We start from the raw sequence: 24,184 nt of genomic DNA, 5'->3' as shown, positions 1-24,184 counted from the left end.
TGTTAAGGAGCCAAAGAAACCTGTATTTTGATGTTTTTGAGTCAAATAGAGAGAAGAGAGGGAAGAGTACCAACAGCAATAATGTTCAACAGTGCAACTATTCAACTCAAATCGATTGGAAAGGAAAACAAAAAAAACCTCAAAATAACTAAAAAGAAGTTGAAAATCATACTATAATCCTACTAAAAACACTTTCTAGATGCCAACTCTGATTCCTCCAAAAATAATCTTTCCCTATTTTTTCTTCCTAAAACATTTGAACATGTCTAAGCTTCCAGCTTTGTACTTCAGAGAGTACTAGCTGAGTGGTATTCTGTATGAAATGACAGGCTGTATTTTCAAAATCAAACCATGAAACTTTAAATAATCTTTTCAAAAAGATTGGAACATTTAGAAGCCTAAGACTCACTGAATGATTCCAATGTGCTGAAATTAGTTTTTAAAATAAATGTGGCCTTTTTCTGTTGCCCTGTAAGATATTAAAATTTTACTCATTCTGCTCTAACACTACCTATGATTTGCTTGCAGTTTTTTTGGACAGGGCAGCTTTTGTTAGTAAGTCTGATATAGCTGAAATACACTGTCATCACAATAAGTATGTATTTTCAAAAAATACATACTGCTGGTCATCAGCTGGACATTCACAACTTTGCTGAGGACTTATACAAGAAACAGCACATTTCCCCAGTCTCTGTAAACAGTCCTTATCAAATTTCATCTTACATAGTCCATGAGCTTTATTTTCCTTTGCAAATTTCAAAGCAGGTGCAGTAGGATAAGAATGCAATTCATTTGACAAAATCTTTTCTGAACTTGACATCTGAAAATCCTCTCCAGTCTCTTCCTTTTTCAAGTATATGCAAATGAAACTGTTGTTCAGGCTACAGTAGCACATAGACCTGTTGATCATGCACATTAATTATTTACTTGACTTGTGCTCTGAGGAAAATATGATGGAAAATATTTATAAAACATAATGCCAGTCACTGTGATAGAATTCTCACATCACGTCTACTTTCGGTCTCAAATAGAGCAAAAGTCTTGATTACATAATTAAATGCACAAGTTCTGTCTCCTACTCAAAGAAGCAGGCTTTCTCAGAGTAAAATAGTAAGGTAAGAAATGTTTAAATACATTGTGCTGATTATCTAACCCTTTGAAACTGAGTTGTCTAGGTGAATTACATTCAAATCATGCTCAGGAAAGCTGAATAAGTCTTTGCTGTGGTTTGGAAGATAAGTGATCTCTCTTCACCCAAAGGTAAGATTTTCTTGGAGCTTTAACAGCTAGTTTTGTAAATGTACAACTTTAACAAAATGAGAGCGGGGAAAAGGACAGGAATTCATTAGGCCAGTCTGTTGAATTTGAACATTACAGGGAATCTTTAAGGAATGAAATTCAGACATGAACCTTTTAATTTCTTCACTGTCTTTCTAGAACACACTAGACTGTAACACAAAATGAATAATTGAAATGAAAAGGAATCAGAAGTACTGTTTTCATGCAGAAAGGAAAAAATAATAATGCTCTATTTTGCTTTGTTATGAATTGGTGAATTTCCCCCTGAAGTCTAGAATAAACTCACATCACAAAAAGCTTACTCTACTAAAGTAAAAAAACCAACCAACCAACAAACTACAAAAAAACTATGGCTTTTACCCCATGCATAGTGATTAGCTGCTAATGGCAATACATTCCTTAAATTACAACATACTAAGAAATAAGCAATAGGTACCATTCATACAATACATATGTTCATTTGATAACTGGATGCTTTAAGGAGCAGGAAACAACACTATATTCTTTGATCTCTACATGGTTATGCAATTTCTATAATATGTTATCTATGGATGGTTGCTCAGGATGAGCATTTGCCCAATTACTATGGAATGTATTTACATGGCATGCCAAATGAGAGCAAAAAATTTGTAACTGCAAGCTTGATCTCTCCAGGTGAGAGCAAATATACAATTTGGATTTTTTAATGAGTAATTCACATGGTGCATACACACACGCACACACACACAGAGACTCAGAATTGCTTCAGATTCCAAAAAAGATTAAAGGAAGACTTGCAATCAGTGAAGAGATGTCACAGCTCCTCTTTCTAAAAGCCACTGGAGCTTAACAAGGATGCTGTACGCCAGAGACAACACAGTACACAAATCTTAGACCATGCCAATACTCTTTAGGACTTCGAGTTTATCAGGTTAGAATTTAATGGGAATTACAGAAAACAAACAAACAAACAAACAAAAAACCAAAAAAACACCCCATCATCTTCAGGATTATATTTTGCCCCGGGGAACTTGTAATTGCATTGAAAAGAATAGCCATCAGTAGTGATAGAATCTGGCACATCATTTACCCTAAGCTATGACTACCGGTTTACGATCAGACAAGGCTGACAACTCAGGTGGTGTGGGAGCCAAATTCTTCCTAGCCCTTGAAAAACATGAAGATTCCTGTTAGGGCAACATTGGAAAACCTGAAATGAAACTGCCTGTTGGCACCTCTGTTAATGAATCTTTTTTAGAGGTCAGAGCAAAATAAAAAAGTAAAAGTGATTCTGTTCATATTAAATTATATGAGCAACAAAAACAAAAATATAGGCACAGAAGAAAGAAATTTGTATATGAATGCAAAATCTCTAAAATGTACATGGATCAATTAAAGATTACATACTACTACCATACAAAGTTTCTGCTTTTTTGAAAGAGTCTGATAGCTTTTACTTTAATCTTTTACAGCTATGTTCCCTTTTCCCTCTGAAAATATATATCCCTTGGACTATATTTTCCAGTCTCCCAGTAGGCCCTAGTACAATCCTGATTTGGGGAACTGAACTGCAGAATAATGCCATAATAGCAATGGTTTTAGGAGTTGATGGCCAATGGCAAACAGCCTCTTTCTCCATCCTTCAAAAGCTCTGAGAGCTCCAATACCTTTTGACAGCAGATCCTACTGCAGAAAGAGTAATAGATTCTATAAAGAGGCTTCATAATTCCTCAATATTAGGTTGCTGAAAATTAAATTGAGATGATAAAATGTGAAATGAAATTAATCCAAAATACCTGATGAAAAAAAAAGTCTGCCTTTAATTTATTCTAAGCAGTCAGAAACAAAACAAGGTGGCCAATACTGTTCTACCTCATGGGAAAGCTTATACCACATGATAATCTCCTCCCAAGAAAGTGGTGCAAACACATTTTTATACCCAGCACTTACATTTTACAAAGAGGCTCCAGATGAAAAGCCTGAATTCCATGAGGTAGTGCTCAAAATAATTTACTGTCTGTTGAAGCTCATCAGTTTGCTGGAATTACTCTAAGATATTGTGCAAGCTTAAGTGTGGGGGAAAAAAAAGATAAATTTCATGTGTACATTTTGCATGATGTTTCTTGTACCCAAGTTAAATTCCCACCCACGTGCTCAAAAATGTTGACATAAGCTGAGGAACTATGGTTTCTGTGATTCTCAGATTTCACATGTTGAAATCTAAAGTAATATTGCCCTCAGACTTAGCTTGAGGATCCTTAAGACAGTATTGGATTCTGCAGTATATAAGTTTGCTATCTAATTAATCATTTGAAAAACAAATGTCTATAATTTGAGAATAGTTTACTGCATTACGTTCTATGTCACACTATTTGTGGTGTATTTTTAAATTTAAAATCACAACAAGAGTTATTCTAGCTTGGATAAAAACTTTATTACAGATAAGAAAAAAAAATTTATTGCGTCTTTTTACATACTTCTAGATTTTTCTGTCAATAGGGACTATCTGAGCTTGTAAGTCAATGGGTATGAGAGTACACTTACAACATCAGAACTGAGTCCAGTAAGTTGTATTGGATAGACAAACTTTTCACAAAGATGTTCCATCCTAATTTGAAAGCATCAGAGAAGAATGGAGAAGCACCGAGAATGGAGAAACCACAATTACCTTTGCTACCTACTTTCAGTGGTTAACTAGCCTCATTAGGAATAGTTTGGAATTTACTTCTAATTTTAATTTCTTATCTGTTTTTAATTGTCAGAACTCTTTTTCTTGCTGGCTTTAGGAGCCACTTCCTAATATCTTCTCTTTTTAAAGCCATGTATTGACTACAGTTAAGTTGTATCTTGGCATTCTATATTCTTTATGCTTACATGCATATACATAGGCTTACCTTCATATGAAAAAATACCAAAGAGAATTTTCCAGGCTGCATCTACTATAAAAAATTAAGAAACTATGGTGGACTTGAAAAAGAATAAATAATAAGTGAGATCCATATCAAAATTAAACAAGATCCAGACAAGGCCAAGAGTGAGCAAAACCTAGATAGATATACTTTTCTAACACTATAAGTTTAGCCTGTTACCTAAGCACAGATTAGGGAGATGGATTTTTGAAAGCACATTGATGCTGTAATGAGATGAATATTTTGAATTTGTTTGGGTGTTTCAGAAATTCTGCACCCACACAAGATTAAGGCATCCATTTTTAAGATATAGGCCTGAAGCAATGAAGAAATAGCATCACTAAATAACTATATACAGAACATTCTGCTGTCTCATATCACTCAAGTAGGAAAGATAACAAAGAAATTGCTATACATTTACTAGAAATCAGGACAATGAGAATTTGTGCCTCATATGGAAAGCAAAATATTCTGTACATGTTTCATGTAGAAAACAATTAGACTAGTCAGACATACCCTGGCTGTTAATATCTGGTTGCAGGAATATCCTCAGCAATTCAGAAAGTTTGAAATCCCAGGTAAACTTTATCCTTCCTAGAACTGCTTAAGACTCTTAATTATTTTTCTCTCTGCTTTCTGAGTATTCCACCGTACTTTCATTTTCCATATGTACAGAAACTACAGTTTCTGTTTTGTTGAAAAAAACTATATTCAAACTACACAACTTACAATCCTAAAATAAAGCACATGGTAAAACACGTGAGTCATGGCAAAATACATGGATAGTTTTCATAAATTAATATGAACACCATGAAAATGTAATTTTTACTGACAAAATACCTCAAATGCTAAAAGGTCTTTCATTTTACTATCAGTAAGCAATAACGTTGTAAATAAGTTAAAGAGCATTTCACAGATTAGAGAGTTACTCATCTAAATTAAGTTTTTCCTAATCATCCAGTTTATAAATTAGCAACACATACCATTTTTACGTGCAATAAGCACCCACTGAGTAAAAAGGGTTTTAGCACTGCTTTTCTTAACAGATTTTGAGAAACTTGGCAATAATAGGAGAGTAAAAAACAAATATTCTTCATAGCATACAAGTATTTTAAATGAAGTAGCTTTGAAAAATAGTAACTGTGTAGCTATGGTTGCTTGGCTTTATTTACTCCATTCTTTTACTTCCTTGACAGCAATGTAATCACGTACCTTGTACAAGTCGTCTGTTCCCTTCCATCTCTTTACTTTCATCCTTTTGCTTTCTCTCCTCTTTTTCTTCCCCTCTAAACTAGAAAACTGACGGTAACTGAGGGTTTTTCTTCCCCTCTAAACTAGAAAACTGAGGGTAAAATGAGGCACCAATCTAAATTTAAGTTTCAAACATTATTTCTGGTGACACTTGCTGACCTCAAGATGAGTCGTCTTGTTGGCTGTTTGTTACGTCTGTAGTCCCTAAATATGTTATAATTTAACAGCTTACATAGATACATAATATCTGTTAATATCTCTTCATTAAACCAATAGTTTAGTTGAGGTCAGCACATGTATGTTTGTCACTGTCTGATGACACCTCTCGGCAGCACTAGTGTCAGTGTGGTATTTAGGGGGTGAGTCAGATATTTAGCTGATGAATTCCATCCAAAAATGTCCAAATTTTCAGTAACAGAATTAATTAAATAGTCTAGATGTACTTTTTTCTACACCACTTAAAAACAGTAAAATCAATAGTACAATTAATAGATAATGAAGTTGTAATCTAAACCTCTATTTTAAGAGTGAAGTTGGTATAAATGTGAATAAGGAAGAAACAGTATATCTGTGCAGTGTAAGTTTTGGAGATTTCTGAACAATAGCCTATATTCTCAATATGTTGGCAAATTTATAATCTGAAAACAAAAAGAAGAATTATACATCTAATCAAGGAACACTTTACATCAAAAAATTTTAATTTTAATCCCTTTTTATATACATTTTTCAATACTGCAAACTGAAAAAATCACTTTGAACTGAAAAATGAAATTTCACAGAGAGAGATTTTGAAACAGGATATTTCAAGAACTTAAAAATGCTTTCCACAGTATATTTTTAATAAGAATTTGCAACATCAGTCCTTATTTCACAAACAGTACTACTCTTATTGATTGGTATTGGATAAAATGTGTCAATGAAAAAATCCCAATCAACCAAATGTCAATATACATTCTCTTCGGGACAGATAAAAAACAATAGCAAAACTCAATAGTTATTTGCTTAAAAGATCATCAGAATTGCCTTGCTTGCAGTTCTTTGGTTTTTATAAGCGTTATTGCTCCTGTTAGCACTGATAATATGGAAATAAATGTACTTCACCTACTTGGTGGAAGACAAAATTTAAATCTTTGGAATATATTTTTCTTCAGTGGGAATAGCGGAGCTAAAACTTAGTTTATTTTTGTTGGTGTGCTATTGACTGTTTCCATAAAAATGACACTAGCATATCTCAGGTATATCTGTAGCAGCTAGAAACTCCAAAACATTCAGAACAACCTTGCTTCCCTTATTTTTATCTATTGAGGACTGGTAGAGTCATTTAAGAAACCTGCAGTATATGAAGTTTTCCAGCTACAGTCATGAATGGGAGATAAATTCCACAACTGTTGTCTTCTTTAACAAGTCTTCATTTCTAGTGATGAATAATTTGTTTAATGGGCATACTTTCCATCTATTAAGTCAAAGGGCTAATGCCTTCCCATCTTTTTTTCTTTTTGAATTTTTTTTTAATCTAATATCTCTTCCTAAACCATTTCAGTTATCATTATCATAAAGAAGGCAGTTTCTCTTTATGGTCAGCAAGCAGAAGAACATTTTCTCCAGTTTGTTGTCCTGTTTTTACATTAAACTAACTCATGCTTCAGGACTTTTCCTTCCAAGAATCTTCAAGTAAGAGTGGATACTTGGTAGATTTTTTTCAGGCTCTGCTACTTTACAAGCAATGATTACAATGCCGCAGGATGACAGCTCATATTTCTTCCTCAATTTTTACTTATTAAATTTATTTATCGACATAGATAGATATTTATATGCTGGATACATTCTTCATAAAATTATAGCAGGACAAGACCGGGCATTTTAGAGTGACTTACTCATTGTTTAAAAGAAAGCTTTCAATAGAATTGAAAGATTAAGATTTAATGACAAATATATAACTTCATGGAAACATATTTTAGTTCAATTAATAACGATGAGTAAAAACATTATTTTATGGAACTGGTAGTTTCAACAAACACTGAAATAAAAATATACTTTTTAATCTCTTTTTTTTTTTTTTTTTTTTGGAGTTCAGAATATAGGACAGGTTAAAACAAACAAAAAAATAGTGAATCAGTTACACCATCGATCATACAGATAAAGAATTTGAAGCTATTCCTTTCCATGTGCAAAATATTGCTTTCATTTCAATGTGTGGCATAAGTTGAGGTCTCTATAAAAATATTTATAGTAAAATACAGAGTAAATCTATAATTACATTTAATCAGTTATAGAAAGATGCATCCAGTACTCAGACACTGTAATATTACTTACAGTTAGTCTATTTTATCTCAGTTACTGCTGAAGTAACAAAAAAATATGGTATAACAGTGCTTTGTGAGCCAAACAGCATATTTGCTCTAATCTACACAAAGCCCTGTAAATAACCTACAAGTTCTTAGTCATTATCTAATCTTGTATCCAAATTTTTCATTTAAACTCTTTCATTTTACTGCATTACACATAGAGTCCTTTAAATAACCATAAACAACTAGATTCCTTACAACGTAAGGAAGAACTACAGAAAATCATTCTGAATTCCCATGTAAAAAATTTTCTTAGAATTCCTTCGACTTTATGTACAAACTCCTTTGAAGGAACTGAAAAACATTTAGAGGATTGTCTTGGAATAGATCAGCAAAGCAGAATTCAGTAACAAACATAAGGTGCTCTCTGAGCCATAGGCATAATAAAGCGTCTTTAAAGGTATTATGACACACTATCATTTTCATCTTTCTCCTTTCAGTTGGCATTCACATTGGCTTCTTTTTGACGTAGTCTCTCTTTCTGTTGTTAAAAATAGAAAGAACTTTATTATCATTCTTTCCTCTAATTTTCTGTCTGCTCTCAAGTTGCCTTAAGTATTTTGTCTACAATACTGAGAGGTACTAAATGAGTCAGCAGATCAGAGTTTTGCTTAATTAAAAAGAAACAATCAAACAAAAAACTCTTGGAGCTCTCAAGGAAGGCTCACAGTGAGTTCACTAGTTACTTTAGCAAAGCTGAGCTTGCTTTAGCTACACACTTGTCAAATACTGTGTGCCTTTAAAAATAGCCAGATGAATGAGCAGCTCTGTGAAGATCAGTGCAGCGAGAGTAAACAAGATACATTTCTCAGTTTAATACCTTCTTTTGTCCAGAATGGTTTCTGCTGACATAAATACTCCAATTTAGCATTAGGTAGATTATGTTGTCTAATGACCCTTTCCCAAGCAATTTTAGCCATTTATATCTCTGCCGCCTATCCTGCAACTGATATGCTCTGTTGGGAATGGAAATAACTGACTTCCTTCATGTACATTTCCCTCCATATTCTCTTGCATCCCACAGTTTGAGAACCTCTTTGCCTTGCACAAAGATAAAAACCAGTTTTGTCTACAGTGTAAATTATTACTCCTCTTTCTATGTCCTATAAAAAAGAAACTGGGAAACACTAATGACAAAATAAGGATTTGAACCCTTCTACCACTATTCAACAGAGTAAACAACATTTCGAAAGGTTTTAGAGAAAGAAGATACTCTCTCATTTTTAAAATGTGTACAGTGAGCAGTAAATAGCACGAAAGAAAATACAAGAGACTTAGCAGCAATGGGGAAGAAACCAGAAAAGGTCTAATTATGTTTTGTTCTCTAGAATAGCAGAGCCATACTTAGGCACAACTAAATTAAGCTTTAACCTTCACTATTAGACTACTGTAGGGCATAAGCTTTGCAATTTTTCTTTGGGAAGAATAATAACCTGCTACATTCAAACTGACTAAGAACTCTGCATCACACTTCAACAACAACAAAAACCCACCATCATCCTGAATGACAAGAACAGTGTCACAAAAATATTCTAAATGTTATGCTGAGAAAGAAATCATACCAGGCTAGCCGTGGGATTGATTTTCTTTGTTTCAACTTTCTTCTCTGCAGTTAACTTGCTTACTGATTGCTGAGCCACTTTAATTCTGAAACAAAATATACACAGAAGGCATTGTTAGATTCAAAGAAATTCAAACTGCTGTAGATCTGCTTAATATATATTTTACCTGTAAAAAGTACCACCACCAACCTTTTTAGACACAAAAAAGACCAAACAGAATACTAATTAGTATTCAAAGGCACTTCATAAAGTACCAGAATAGATCAGAATGCATTTTTACTGAAGAGAAAAGCAAAAGCAAAAGCATGGTCTGTCTTCTGAGATTTTCAGTGTATAATGCAGGCAAACTATCTCTCCCTTCTTGTAGGATCAGGATTGTACGGAACCAAAACAGCTGCAGTAGGAAGGCAAAAAGATACTTAACAAAACATCCACAAACCAGCTGGCTAGATCTTTTATATATATAGGATACAATATTTTAGCAAGACATTTGCTTGGTTATCCTCTTAATTTCCTCTGAAGATCTTGAAATGAAAGCATCTGCCAGTTTTTATCTTAATGTTTTCCTTGTTGCTTTATATGGAATTGACAGGCCAATCTCACTGATGTGGTGATAGAGAGATACAAATTAGAAGAAGTTCTTGTGCACAGACAGTTAAGGCAGCCTTGTGCACAACTACACACCAGTCTACTAAAAGCACTACTGAGATAAGGGGAGAGAACGCAGATCTGACTCCATTGTTTCTATTCTTGCCTTTTGATCTTATTGTACTGCAGATCCTAAATCCTGTGTTTCTGTGAGAATTTATTGAGAAGAACACAATCAGAAGTTTTATCAAGAGGGAAAGGAGAAAAGGACTTGACTCTCCTCTTTCAGACAGAGGAAAAGGCAGGGGAAATTATGTGCTAAATAGTGATAAAAAGGAAAGAAAATTCTTGGTCTGCTGGAGACAGGATCTGGCCAGCTATCTGCCTTTAAAATGCTGATGCTACAGACACCTACTTTACAACTCAATATGCAATATGCAGAGGGAAAAAAATTGCAAGTGAGTTTTTACAAGCAAAAACTCAGCAACCCAGTTTTCACTACTACACACAAGATCAGCCTCTTATTATAAACAACACATTTCTTGGCACTCAGGAACTGAAAAATTGTATTTTCTTCTCTTATTTAATTTTTTCCACTTGTAGAAATAATTGTTATGGCCGGTCAAAAAGTATTAAAAAATACCACGTCCGGTTCAAACCACGTTTGACATGCTCAATTTTTGAGGAATTTTGGAAGAAAAGCAGAAAGGAAAGTGGATTATAGCTGCAATTACTGATGTGTATTTCCTTGTTGTAACATTATCAGCATACCCAATTCTGGACATCTTTTTAAAAATACAGAACACATTCATAAATTCCTCATTGTGTTTATCAACATTCAGTGTTGGAAAATAACATTCCTTGTTGTAATTCCTAGCTGCATGTACTATCTCAAATGCACCAAGATGAAGTTACTATTCTATACATTTTAAAACTTATCTGTAGCCTTGCTAAAACTTAATTAGCTTTCTCTGTGTCAAGCCAGCAACTAAGCTGTAACATAGTACTCCATTCTTTTACAGTTTTTTGTTAATCAGTACATTTTTGCTTCTTTTTCATAGACGACAGCAGCCACTGAACAGCATGCTATTCCTCACAGCTGCAGAGGTTTATGCAAAGATGATAATGCATTTTAGGTGTGTGCAAACACGTTCAGCACAATCAAATGGAGGTATGAATTTCTAAACTTTTACCTGTTTCAATCATATTTTCTTTCCTATCACATTCTCTTTGGTCCGAGGACAGTTTTCTGAACTGCTTTTAAATGTTTTGAGTCCACATTTTCAACTGAAAGGTGAATTCTAGAGATTATACATTCTTGATCTTGAAAACAAAATTATTCGTGTTGCTGATTTAGTTGTAACTCTGTGTTTTATTCTATATTTGCACTATATTCAAGAAATCTGGAATTTTTTACATGGAATGAATAGTTTGGAATAGGGAATAAAAATAAACCAGCTCACTAAAATTATCTGAATCATTCGATATTTGGTTCAGAGAGACATTATGAATAACACATTGTTCTTTTAGGGAAAAATCACTTTATTAACGTATGATTGATAAGATTAGGAGGAATTCACAGAAAGTTAAGTACATAATTTTAGATGAATATAATTTCCTGGGATTTTTTAAAGTCAATTATTAGCAAAGCGGTTAGCTCAGTAATTACATCACTGAAGCATCCACACTGTAAACTTGCCTAATAAATAGTTCTTTTCTTTGTTAAACATGGTTAGGGTGCTAGAACTGGCTACTGTACATGTAAGCACTATTGTTGAAATGAGAAAAACAAAATAGTATGAAAACCATCCAAATTTAAAATCATAAATTTGCCTGGTGGCGGTAGATTAATTTGTGTATTCCTTTCCATTATTTCAGGCTCACTGGCCTGCAGTTCTCTGGGTCTTCATTTCTCCCTTTCTTGAAAATGAGAGTGCTGTTTCCCTTTTTCCAGTCTCTAGGGACTTCGCCTAACTAAAAAGCCATGACTTTTAGAAGCTTGGAGACCACACAATTCAAGGGGCAGAGCAGTCTAAGAACGACTAATTATAAACTTGGAAAAACATTTTTTGCAGAGGAAACAGCAATGGCTTGTCTTTACAGAAAACAGCTAAAGACTTACTTCTGACAGGGTCACCTCGGGGAAGGCCTGCTTTTCTTTTTCCTGCGTGTTTTATAATCTCAGCAGAGGAGGCAATAGATATTCCTCACACGTTGTGTTTTGGGCAGCATTAATCAGTGAATGTCACAGCTCAGGTCTACTTACCATACCAAGACATTAAACACCAATAGTTCTGGTGTCAGTGTGTTTCAGTGGAGAAAAAAGAAGATTTATGGAATGCAAGTCAATTAAGCTTTGAAATCTGATCAACCACAACACGGTTATGTTCAAAAGAAACATTATTCTCATTCAGTGGTGAGCAAAAGAGGTCAATATATCCTGATGAATAAAGAAGATGCGATGTCAACTGCAATGCTGAGCAGTATAGCACAGTATCACACAATATGGAAAAGAAAACTGAATGAAGTAAACAAAGAAATGTATTTTTAATTGGGAGACTCACGACTCCAATATTGTATTTGAATCTTTACTATAATCAGAGGGAATATAATTTGCTTTTTTCCTGCCTCGATGTGACAGGTGTTGGCTTTCCCTCTAAACTAGATCCAAGTCATGCCTCTTAAATTGGACCATATTAGTGAAAAATATAAGCATCATTTTTATTTTTAATTTATAACTCCAACACAGAAATTCAACTAGAATATATGCTTGCATTTAATAAAGTTTTCATGGTAAGCCAGGTACTCAGCAGATAAACTCTTGCCACGTTCACTCATGCTTCCCACCCAGCCAAAGAGAAGGTGTGAGCTGGTTCATTCTGCACTTGAAAGCAGTTAGGATACAAAAACTCCTGTCTGAGCAAGCTACTCATGAATGTTCAGGTCTCACTGGTGTGCGAAGACAGACAATTATTTGGTAAAGTCCTTGCTTAGCATCACAATAGCCTTATAAAAGACCTTGAAGTTTGAAACACTTCTATCATTATATTGTACAATAGAATTGGCTAGTCAAGCCTCCTGTCAAGTCTTCTAAAAAGAACTTCATTATTTATCAAATCTTTAAATTGTATATAGAATAAATATTCATTTATATACATTTTTCTATGTTTGTCTGATGTAGTTATCAGTGGAATTTCTCTCCAAATCTCAAAATGCTAATACACTTAGTTTGCTTTTACTTTTTTTCTGGATTTACTGACTATCTGTTTGAAGGTGATGAATTTTACCACTGTAGTCACAAGAAAAAAAAATAACTTTATGCCTTTATCAAAGCTGGTGCTTAAGAAAAGAACAGTAAGTCCCAAAAAAGCTACATCAGCCCAGACTAGAAATATGCTTCAGTCCAGCTGAGCTGGATAGCACTAGATACTAAGGAACATCTAAGGACAGCCAAAGCATTCAGTAGCAATCTCCACAATGCTCTCCCAGCAGGAAACTCTCTATGAACAGTTCTTCATATTCTAATATGGATTTGCACCATCATCATTCAGAAGCAATGCAAACTTTTGGTACCTGGGACATCTGGTGGGAAGGTATTCAACCGATTAAGTATGGCTACCGTAAGCAATTGTATTTGGCTTGTGCCAGCCACTTGCTAATTTCACTTGATATTGTATTAAATGAGGTATGTAACAACTATTTCCCATTCAGCCTTCATGCTTTTAAGTTCTCTATTGTATCTTTTTCATTAGGTTCTGAGCAGCTTAGCATATATATCACATACTACATATGATACAGTGAGAGAAATTCACATTTAAATTCAAGCTATAAAATAAATCTGGCCTTTGAAAACTGTTATAATGTCTTGAACTAAAGATTATTTTTCCTCATTGCTCACTGTAATATTGAAAACAAAAATATAATCCACTGCTTCCTCTGTGGCAAGTGCTCCTGCCAAATTTCAGCTGTTAGGTGCAAGTGAGCCTCACAGATTAGCTTAATTGATGGTTAGACCAATAATGTGCACCAAAAATGAAAGAGGTAGAAAGCTATAGCCAACTCCAGCTTACTAGAGTAAACAAAAATTTACTGGGCACCTTCACTGCCCTTTTTATTGTTCAGACAACTACCACCATTGCTACTCACACTCTTACATTCAGAGCTTCAGCATTTTAAACCTGTGATTCATTGCTTTTGTGCACCCCAAAAAAACAATCACTATTGCTCTTTTCACAAGATAAAGGTGATACCATCAATGTGTTTTGTGCTAGTGATAACACTGAAAAACAAAAAAAGCATTAAAAAATGGACCTTCTAAAAGCAGGAAGCACCCTATTTTTAAGATGAGACGTATTTCTGTTTATCAAATGACTGTGTCTTCTCTAGACATTGAGACAAACTCTGGTCCTTTTTTGTTTTCTGATTTCTGTTACCTAGCTGTGCAATTTGTATGTGTATTCTATCTAAAAGAAATGATAGACTTTCTTGTGGTCACTGTTGCTACAATCTTACGTTTGTAGTGGAAGCAGTGAGAAACATTAACAGCAATAATTGCATTCCTATATGGTTGCTTCATATGTAAAGCATAAGAGCATGATAATCCTCATCACACTTATTTGGCAAAGCATATGATTACATTCTGTGATTTTCTATTCATCACTGCAAACTACTTGTTTTTTTTTTAAAATATATATGCTTATATTTTTTCCTCATACTCAGACTTGACTAGAATATTATGTTAAAATACACTTCAATAGATCTTGAATGCTTTAACGGACTTATGGGTAGATATTCATATATTAATACACATTTATTTTGATTCTGAATGCATAGACATTCTAACTGAAAATAAAATTGAATTAAAAAAAGGAAAAGAGACTTGTAGATATGCAATTTGCCACAGTATAAAATGGCAGAACTTTGTTCCGGACTTCAGTTTTGTTTGCATCCCAAAATCTCAAAAATAATAAGAAGAAAGCAAAAAAAGGCAGTTGATGTACCTGGATGCACAATCAAAAGTTTCTTCATTTTATCTCTATAGTCATTTATTTGTTGTATTTATCTAGGTTTGTTATCTATTTGTAATTCTGTCTTGTTTTTGGGCTTTTTTTTTTTTTTGTTGTTGTTGTTGTTGTTGTTGTTGTTTTTTAATGGTGTTCAAATTTTGTCCAGGAAAGAGACAACGATTCAACAATATTTTGCAGGCAGCTGATTTATTTTCATGGTGAGTTAAGTGCCAGGCAGCTCTGTTAAAGTGTTTCCTTTACTTCATGAAAAAGCATTAATCTAATTAGATTTCTACAGTTGTGTTACATTTAGGAGCCAAGTAGATGTTAGACAAAACAGGCTCCTGCAGCTGAGGCTGTCATTTTGTTACAGGGGATATCCTTTCTCCCAGAAATTCAGAGATTTTATAGTTTCTCTTATGCAACACAAACTAGCTCGTTTTGAGTATAAAAATTTGATTTTCCACTTTAAATCTTTTGACCCAGTTCACTACTATTAATTTTAAGGCAATACATTTTTAAGAATGTATTTGGCATGGCATATTACTGATAATTCTGCATATTATAATTAAATTTAGAATTTTCTGAGCCATACTTTATGAATGAGAAATTATAATCCAATATTGACATTCCCCTATAAATGTAAACAAATCCATATTTAGGTATCTACATGACTAGATTAATTCAGATACATTTTATACTTCTGCAGCTCCTCCTGAAATTTGAAGGGTAAGGTAACAGTAAAAGTGTTTATATAAGAATATCAATGTCTCAGTTTCAGAGCCCAACAATGAAAATACTGACTTATGATACCAATTTTTCCTCTTTAAATTTTTTTTTTAGAACAAAAGAATTCATTGTTGATGAACATGATCTTTTTTTTTTTTTTCTTTTTAATTACCATCTCTAGAAATGCAAAACAAATAGTGCATCAAATTAATTAGCCAGTTATGGAAGACAGCTGTCCATTCCTGTCATACTGAGGTTTTTAGTTACCAATGTGCAGAATGAGCTTTCTTTCTAAATTTCTTGGGCATCAGTTCATCAACTATTAGTCTCACACTTTGTAAAACAAAACCTTAGAAGGTCGGGAATTCACAGGACATTTTCAGATGAGTGAAATAGTTTTCCCATCATTTAAATTTACTGATTTCATGAGGTTCTTCTTTTCAGTAGCACATTACAAAACAATTTAGGATGATGAAAACAGCTCTTCTGTCATTCTAATTTACTTATTACACAAAGATCCTCATTTCAGCACCTCATAGTCTTGATGAATCACCTAGATTTTTAATGTAAACAACAATGAATTGTTCTTTTGAGATTAATGAAACTTTAAAAAAAATCGAACTCTGAAAAAGTCTATAATCCAGAAATTAGCACTTTGAAGAAATATTCTAGCAAGTGGCATTGCTTTACATTCATGAATAGGAATAAAAATATGTATTAAAGGAACTGATGAAATATTTGCAATCTATTTTTACTATTACATTTTATTTACATTATTATTAAACAGTAATTCTCATCTCATTCCAGCAAGAAAATACAGAATACAGCAGTTAACAAAGAGTTCTTGAATGTTGTTTTTAGAAACTTTGAGGGGTTTTTTTCTTTCTTTTTTTTTTCTTTTAAAGATTTCTAATGTATTAATCAAACATTATATTAATCAACAACTTAAATCAATTGCTCTGAAGGGATCACTGTATCCCATCAGCAAAGCACTAACTACGTACAAAGGAATAGATGTACGCTCTGGATGAATTTTTTCTCTGAACTGAAGTATATCCACGATACGATCCCTAGATGATTAGAGCAATCTTCTCAGTGGCTAATAATTTTACATGTTTTTTATTTTGGAAAACTATTTGAATATTGACTTAGAGAAAAAGAATTAAAAGATTCTGACAGTGTTCACAGTTGCCAGCTTCTAAAATCAATTTAACTATTATACAGATTATACCAACACCTACAACTTTCAAGAGTTTAAAACCTGTAAAACAATGTACATTAGACTGACGATCAGGAATTTATATTTTCTCCATTTTGTCCTTTAAAAATCTATTTACAGGATTCAAAGATCCCCACTGATTTAAAGCAAAAAAGGCAAGTGTAAGTGCTAAGATCTTTTAGGAAATCTTTTCTTTACATCTGTGTCACTTCAGAATACACACCTGGGTTTGTATTTCATGCTTAAAGTGATTAGTCCATTCTTTTCCAAAGCATGATCACAATACTACCTTTTAGGTCTTTTCAAATGAATTGAGATATGATTAACATGGCATTTACTCACTCATAGTATAGATATCTTTGGAAAAGATTTTTAGCTTCTTTAAGAAAAGTGTGCAAATAATTGAAGGATTTATATTTTATTTTTTTACTCTAACTAATAAAATAAGTTGACTGCGGTGAGATCCAGCGGTAAGTAGTTTGAAGTCCTCAGCAGGACACCAAGAGTCAGAAGTGGTGCTGTAAATTCAGTGTTGGGCTTCAACACAGTGCTAAGTGCGGCCTGAATCTCTGGGGCTTCCCTTTGATGCAAGTGCAGTATATTAACTGGAAAAGCATTCACTTTTATTTGTCTGTACTGTCTGCGACAGCAATATCGCCTCATTTAGGCTAGTTCAACATGAAAATGCACAGAGAAGCAATCTGTTACAAATTAGCACAGCTCCCCTTTCATTTTACTAGCTAGTAATTGGAAGGGGTTACAAAAGTGTAATTTATCAGATTATATGTGTTTATCTTTTTGTGGGGACAGCATGCCTTTGGTGAATTTTCCTACGCACCCTGAGGGAATAATCTTTCCTTGATGTCCATTAGATCTGAAAGAAAACAATGACGCCTGTGAAATATAGGAGTATAATTTGTTAGGTTTGAGAAGGAACAGTTTCCCAGACATCTAAAATAGTATTAATGACTTTATTAGAACCTTACCGCTCCTTGGAAATGCTTTTGCTCTCTCGTTTCCAAATGGTCTTGAAGTCACTGCAGAATTCGTACCACACCGTGAAAACATAGTTTGGTGTGATCTCCTTCTCACCAGGCTTTGGCTTTATCCCAAAGTATCCCACTGTTTCTTCAAAGCTAGGAGGGGAAGAAAAAGAAACTGTCAACAGTAAGCCTACGGGGGAAAGTTTGTCTGAGGGCTGATTCCTGATTTGGTAGTCAAGGCTGGCAGTAACCATAACTTCCCCTTAGCCTTGGAAATCATAGCAGCGATTCATGCTGGGTGTAACTATCCTTCCAATATCTACCTCACTCTCAGAAGGTCAGCTTATAGATGCATGAACCGCCACAGAGATATGTCACACAGTCAAATCATGGGCTCAATTTCTTGTATTACAGGAAATGTTATATTCTACCTAAGTCTTTAATATTATTCACAATGTGCCACTGAGACCTTATTTTGCCATTTCTCTTTATAGAAAGACTACAGAAGAGTCATGTGCCAAGTGAGGAAAAAACCTCCAGCTCTGGTTAAAAATAACTTTCAAATAGTTAGAGATTTTACAGAAAATAAATTGTCTCCTTCCCAGTGTGTTAATAAGCAGATAACAGCAATGAATTTTATGAAAAAAAAAGAACATTATCAATATGGTAATGCACTTTTATTTTATAATGCAGCTACAGAATTGTTATGCAACTAAATATTTTCATTTTCATATTTTTATTACAGAAGATACTTTTGACAATATTTTAACTGATTGTGCTTATTTAACCTTTATGATATTGCTTTGTGCAGATAAAATGAAACAGTTCACATTACTAATAACAGTACATGGAGGTTGATCTAAATGAACCAAAGTAGTATGTTCACTTTTGTAGAGGTTGAATCACTTCTTTCTGCAAAGCATAGGTCACAGAGCAGTAAGATTTGGTGATAGTTATTAAAAGTAATATGTATTTTTCACAGTCTAAAGAAAGATCAGTGGTAATTTGTACTTTACATTACTTTTTTTGAGCCCAGAAAGATTCCTCCTTACTTGGACATCCAGGTCGGTCTTTCTGCACAGTCAGAAAAAAGAGATAGAAAACTCCCAAATATCTCCCAAGACAATCAGTGTCTCAGGTGAACTGTTCCCATTTGCTGCAGAAGGGGCAGAAAATTAGCTCAACAGTTGACTAGCAGCTGGCTGACCTGTTTAATTTCTACTTATTGACAAACTTTCCTTCTGTAGCACAGTTGTTTTCATGTCCCCTCTGCTCTGTAGCCTTTCTGGAGCAGAGTAGGCTCTCTAGGGTACAAAGGTATTAGTTGTCTGATACTGAATTTAGGTTTCTCAACTGCTAACATTCAGCATTTTAAGTTACTGCTGAAAAAATCTGTTACTCCTAAAAGTCAGGAAGCAGCCCAGGAAGCTACAGCAAGCTGAATGACAACAAACAGTGCTAACTGGGAAAGATCAGAAGATGAAACATGAAAAGGGGCAAAGCACTAAGTGTCAGGATGAAGGCAGAGGAGGGTGGGACGGAGGAATTCGAGATTCAGGACAGCTCTATCAGCTGCATCAGTTGGAATAGAGGATACAGCTAGGAAGTTAGCAGGGCTGCTGTTACACGAGTCAGAGTTGCAAAGAGCTTCTGGTCCTTCTGCTCCCTGCTCAGCTACCCTGGTCAATTTGTACAGCCAAACAGCTGAGAAATATTTGGCCAACTGATTGTAATGCAAATGAAGTTAAAAATCAGCGCATTGTGTATCTATTATTCTATATATCTGATACTCTTTTCATAGATGGTCTTCAAAAAATGCATGAAAAGTGTTTTGCAAGCTTTTCTTTAAATTGTCTTATCATTTTACATTCATATGAATGGAGCAGAACAATCTTGAGTAAGTATGAGGTTAAAGGTAGACACTTCGATCTAATGAAAATATAACCCGCTACACAATATTTAATAGAAATAACAGTTTCTTATCTATCCATGTATCTACTTGTCTTACTTCTTTGTATGTTGCCTCTTCTGGCCCAAGCGATGTATAGATGTTCAGATCAGAAAGCCATTTGGATTTCCCTGGTTTCTTAGTATATCACATTCAGTAGATTAAGGTGATGAAGAAGTTTTGTGACAGTGAAACATATTTTTACTACATTAAGTAGTTAATCAGTTACTACAATATTCTTTAAAACAAGGATTCAATTCAATGTTGACAGTAATTAAAACCTCAAACACAGGAGACTGGCTAAAAATCCAACTGAACTTTTTCCTGGAAGACTATATAAGAAATTTTCAGAAAGCATTGCTTCTTTGAAGTACAGATGCTTTTTCCTACTTAACATCATTCCTAGATCAATAACATCTTTAACCAAAAGCAAACAGTTAGGAAAAAAAAAACATGCAGAAAAAAACCTTACCATTTTTGTGCATTTTCCAAACTGCTCTCTTCTTTTTTACGTTCTTCTTTAGCTGTCAGTGAGAAACATTTCAAACATATAAATTACTGCCTTAATGTTTTAGAGATCCCACAGATTCAGCGTTCCTTCCATTCAAAATTAGATAGGTTGTATGCTAGATATAATAGAAGTAATAAACATTTACTAATTTTCATTTTTTGTTTATTTTTTATACCTAAATCTATACTCTTAATATAATAAGAAAGTGTACTGGATTTCAAAAGTAATTTAAAATCTGATACCATAATACATAGAAGCATATATTAATCAAAATAAAAGGAAATAATTAAACTTGACATTCAGATTTTAAAAAAAGAGAGCACTAAGTTGTGCATATTCCTTTATTGTTGCAGAACTTATAATTTTAAACCAATTTCTGCAGTGCAAATAATTGGAAGTTGCTGAACAGGTAACAAACCCAGTTAACACCAACTGTTCCATATAGCTATCACATTTTGTTCAGGAAACTGGAAAGTGAAAACACATGTACTAAGTTTTAAATGTACAAGATTTTTGGAAAAAGCAGCCAAGAGTCTGAAATATGGTCACTGAATCTGAACCTCTCTGTTACAGAGTACTCAGACAAACTACTTACAGGGATTTGATTTTTCAAAGGATGGGATTTCTCTGCTTTTCAATCTTTTCCTCAAGCAAAAGCCCTAGTTCTGTTTGAAAAATGCTGATAAATTCTTCTTAATTCCATATACAGTATAGCCAACTTAGCTGCAGCAGAATACTACATATACAAAAAAAACATTACTATAGGGGAAGACTTATTTGTATTCCACAACAGAATAAATTCAGAATTCAGACACTGTAATGATACAAAGATAAAGAACTGCTCTCTCTTTAGGAGCGCACATATTGATGAAATGTAGTTACAGTTATAATCTTGATTTCAGACAAGGCCATCAAGAAATGCATGCAGAATGACCCCATTTCATGACTACGGTACTTACACAGAGATTTGTATTAAACTAAAATCACTTAAGAACTGGTTTACTTCAAAACACTGCTGAACATCGGCAAAACTAAGTAATTTCTATTCATGTGTTGGGCAAATATGTTGGAGATACTAATTCAGATTATATAATTATGGCAAAAGCAAAAAACAGTGTTGTGTATCCTGTGCAAAGAAAACAAGGAATTCTATATATACATTTAATAGGACAAGGGAAAACAATTTCAAACTAAAAGAGAGTAGTTTTATGTTAGATATAAAGAAGTTTTCCCAACAGGAGTGGTGAGACACTGGCACGGGTTGCCCAGGCAGGTGGGGGAAGTCTTGTCCTTTGGAGATATTCAAGGTCAGGCTGGACAGGGCTCTGAGCTGCCTTATCTAGCTGTGGGTGTCCCTGATCATTGCAGGGCAGCTGGAGTAGATGACCTGTAAGGGTTTCTTCCAACTAAAACGATTCTAAAATTCTAGGCCATTACTTCTCTACCTCAAATCTTACTGGTAAGACAGCTACCACTGAAAAATAGAACAGCTCTGATTTACTGTATTTGTTTCAGGCTAAAGTTCATCTAATATACTTAGTTTGCTATTTCCACGGCTCTGACATTTTTTATCATTAAAATTGGGAAAGATAAGCAGCAATTTTGATAGTTTATAATTATACAGATTAACTACACATAGGAAAATCAAAACAGTTAAAAGCTAAACTGTGTATAAAATTGAACAGTGCATGATAATATTTATAGTTCAGTGTAAGAACTGAGCTACTGGCTTTTAATCTCATAAGAACACATTAAGGAAAGATGCAAGTAAAAAACTTAGAGAAAGCAGAAAAAAAAGATGCGACTTCTAGGAAAGAACACGCAGAGTTTACATTATTATGACAGTGTGTTTGTGTACCAATACAAGGGAAAAGAGGAAGCAAGAAACTAGCTATTATGTGTATGACAGTGTTTTTCACACCTTTAGCTATAACCACGTCTGTTCAAGCCAGGGTCAGGGAAGAATTTCTGTATCTTTTTACAAGCAAGGATTTGAAAGGGAAACACTTATTTAAAAAAACATGCTGTTGTAATCTGCTGTAGGGATATTTTTTTTGTAATGCAGCTGTAGGCTCTGGACACCAACCACTGATCTTACTCATTCTGCTATATGTATCTCATGCTGAGGATGAAAAAGCAACGCTAGCTTGAGAAATTACCAGAAAATATTATTCACCTAATGGATACATAGCAGCTCCAAGCTACAACAGGACCAAGATTATGCATCGAGGTACTAGGAAATAATTCCCAAAAGAACAAAGGGAAGTCAACACTGGATAGTGTCAAAGACTGCATGCTGGAGAAAGCAAATAACCAACAGTCAAAAGAAGGATGAGACAACTTGCTCTAAGAGTTGAGGACAAAGAAAGAAAAATGGGTGCACAGATAACAGTTACATCTGCCCTGCTAGTCCCACCACCCTGCATGGAAAAATCTGCATTTGTCAAGTATACAAATCCATCTACGTAGAATAATTCACCCAAGTCTACTGATCCAGTTGTGCTTATTACAGATTTTTTTTTTTTTCCAGTATCTTATTATTTTCGGAATTGAAAGATCTCGTGTATCATTTTATCACTTCTATAAACACTCCAGGGCAAAGAGAAATCTTCAAAATTATGAGAATGCTCAGAAAGTTAGCAGTTGGGGTACAGAAATCAGAACTTTGATTTATATTTCAGGACTGAATTCATGTGGGTCACAAAGCTTATGCTTCATAGACATTTAAAGACTAGCTAGTTAGAGGGTTTCTTTGGGGGAGGGAATAGAATGGAGGGGAGAACACCCTAAAACAAGGCTTTTTTTATTTTTTTTCCCTCAAGGAAGAAAGTAATTCTTTTCTGACTCACGTTTTCCAACAAACTATAGTTTAAGAGGGAATCTGGGATAAGGCATTATCACAGAAAACAAACAAACAAAAAAAACTAACCAAAAAAAAAGAAACAATCCCAAACATGCAAGACCAAACTAAACCAGACCAAACCAAATCAAACCCAAGTGCTATGTCTCTCTGAACTTACAGAGAGTTGAGATGTATCCTCAGAAAAGCTCAGATACTTTTTTTTTTTTTTTTCCTGAAGTGCTAAATCTCACATTCTGTGGCATTTCTGAGGTTAAGGAGAACAAGCCACTATGGTCATTGTCTTGACCTTTTTGAAGACATACCACCATTTGTAACAGATCAAAATCTCTTAGAAATTATGTATTGCAGCTATATCTGAATATCAGAAAGACAGAATCATCAAGGTTGGAAAAAACCTCCAAGATCATCTAGCCCAACTGCCCACCTATCACCAATATTTCCACAGTAAACCATGCTCCTTTGTACAACATCTGAAGCTAAAGTCAGAAAGCTCTGTAGTTAAAAGTACGCTAAATATGTATATCTCCACGTTGAAGTACAATTAACATAAAAAATAAACTTATCAACTGTATTTAATCAGACAATGCGCAGGGTGGAAAAAAAAAGTTAAACAAGGCCTTCTAGATGGTAAAACAGACTAGAGAGGATCATTATAATCAATACACATGTTTTGTCTTTATAAAAATTTCTGTATACGCTTAAAATCCTAGACACTATAGTAATATAAAAAAACAGGAGGACCAACAGCAGGGTGAATTTAGCCTCCCTTGGTTTTGCTTTCAGTAGAACTATTACCAGTGAAAACTTCCAAATAGACTTCATTTTTAAGAAATCCCTTACTCAGGACATCCACTGTTTGTAAACTCAAGGGAAAAGGAGACCTTTTAAAAAACATTCTTTTATCCAACTATTCAGTATTCACAGGAGGGAATCAAGTAAAGACATTTTCAATGTTTATTCCTTGTTCATAGGAATATGAAAACAATGACTGG

General features: G+C 34.1%; 1 protein-coding gene across 1 annotated transcript in view; it reads right to left on the bottom strand.

Moving 5' to 3' along the window:
- Positions 1 to 8,219: 8,219 nt before the first annotated feature.
- The window catches only part of FMN1 (formin 1), a gene marked incomplete at both ends in the record, with an annotated part of 115,560 nt that continues 99,595 nt past the window's right edge, over positions 8,220 to 24,184 (bottom strand). Inside the window, 4 exons of the mRNA XM_079537821.1 lie at positions 8,220 to 8,264; positions 9,346 to 9,430; positions 17,874 to 18,023; positions 20,291 to 20,342. Coding sequence (XP_079393947.1) covers positions 8,220 to 8,264; positions 9,346 to 9,430; positions 17,874 to 18,023; positions 20,291 to 20,342 — 332 coding nt within the window. The remainder of the gene's footprint in view (positions 8,265 to 9,345; positions 9,431 to 17,873; positions 18,024 to 20,290; positions 20,343 to 24,184) is intronic.

The sequence above is a fragment of the Tetrao urogallus genome (assembly GCF_951394365.1).
Source record: "Tetrao urogallus genome assembly, chromosome: 6".
Taxonomy (NCBI): domain Eukaryota; kingdom Metazoa; phylum Chordata; class Aves; order Galliformes; family Phasianidae; genus Tetrao; species Tetrao urogallus.
This window is presented reverse-complemented; position numbering and strand designations above follow the sequence as displayed.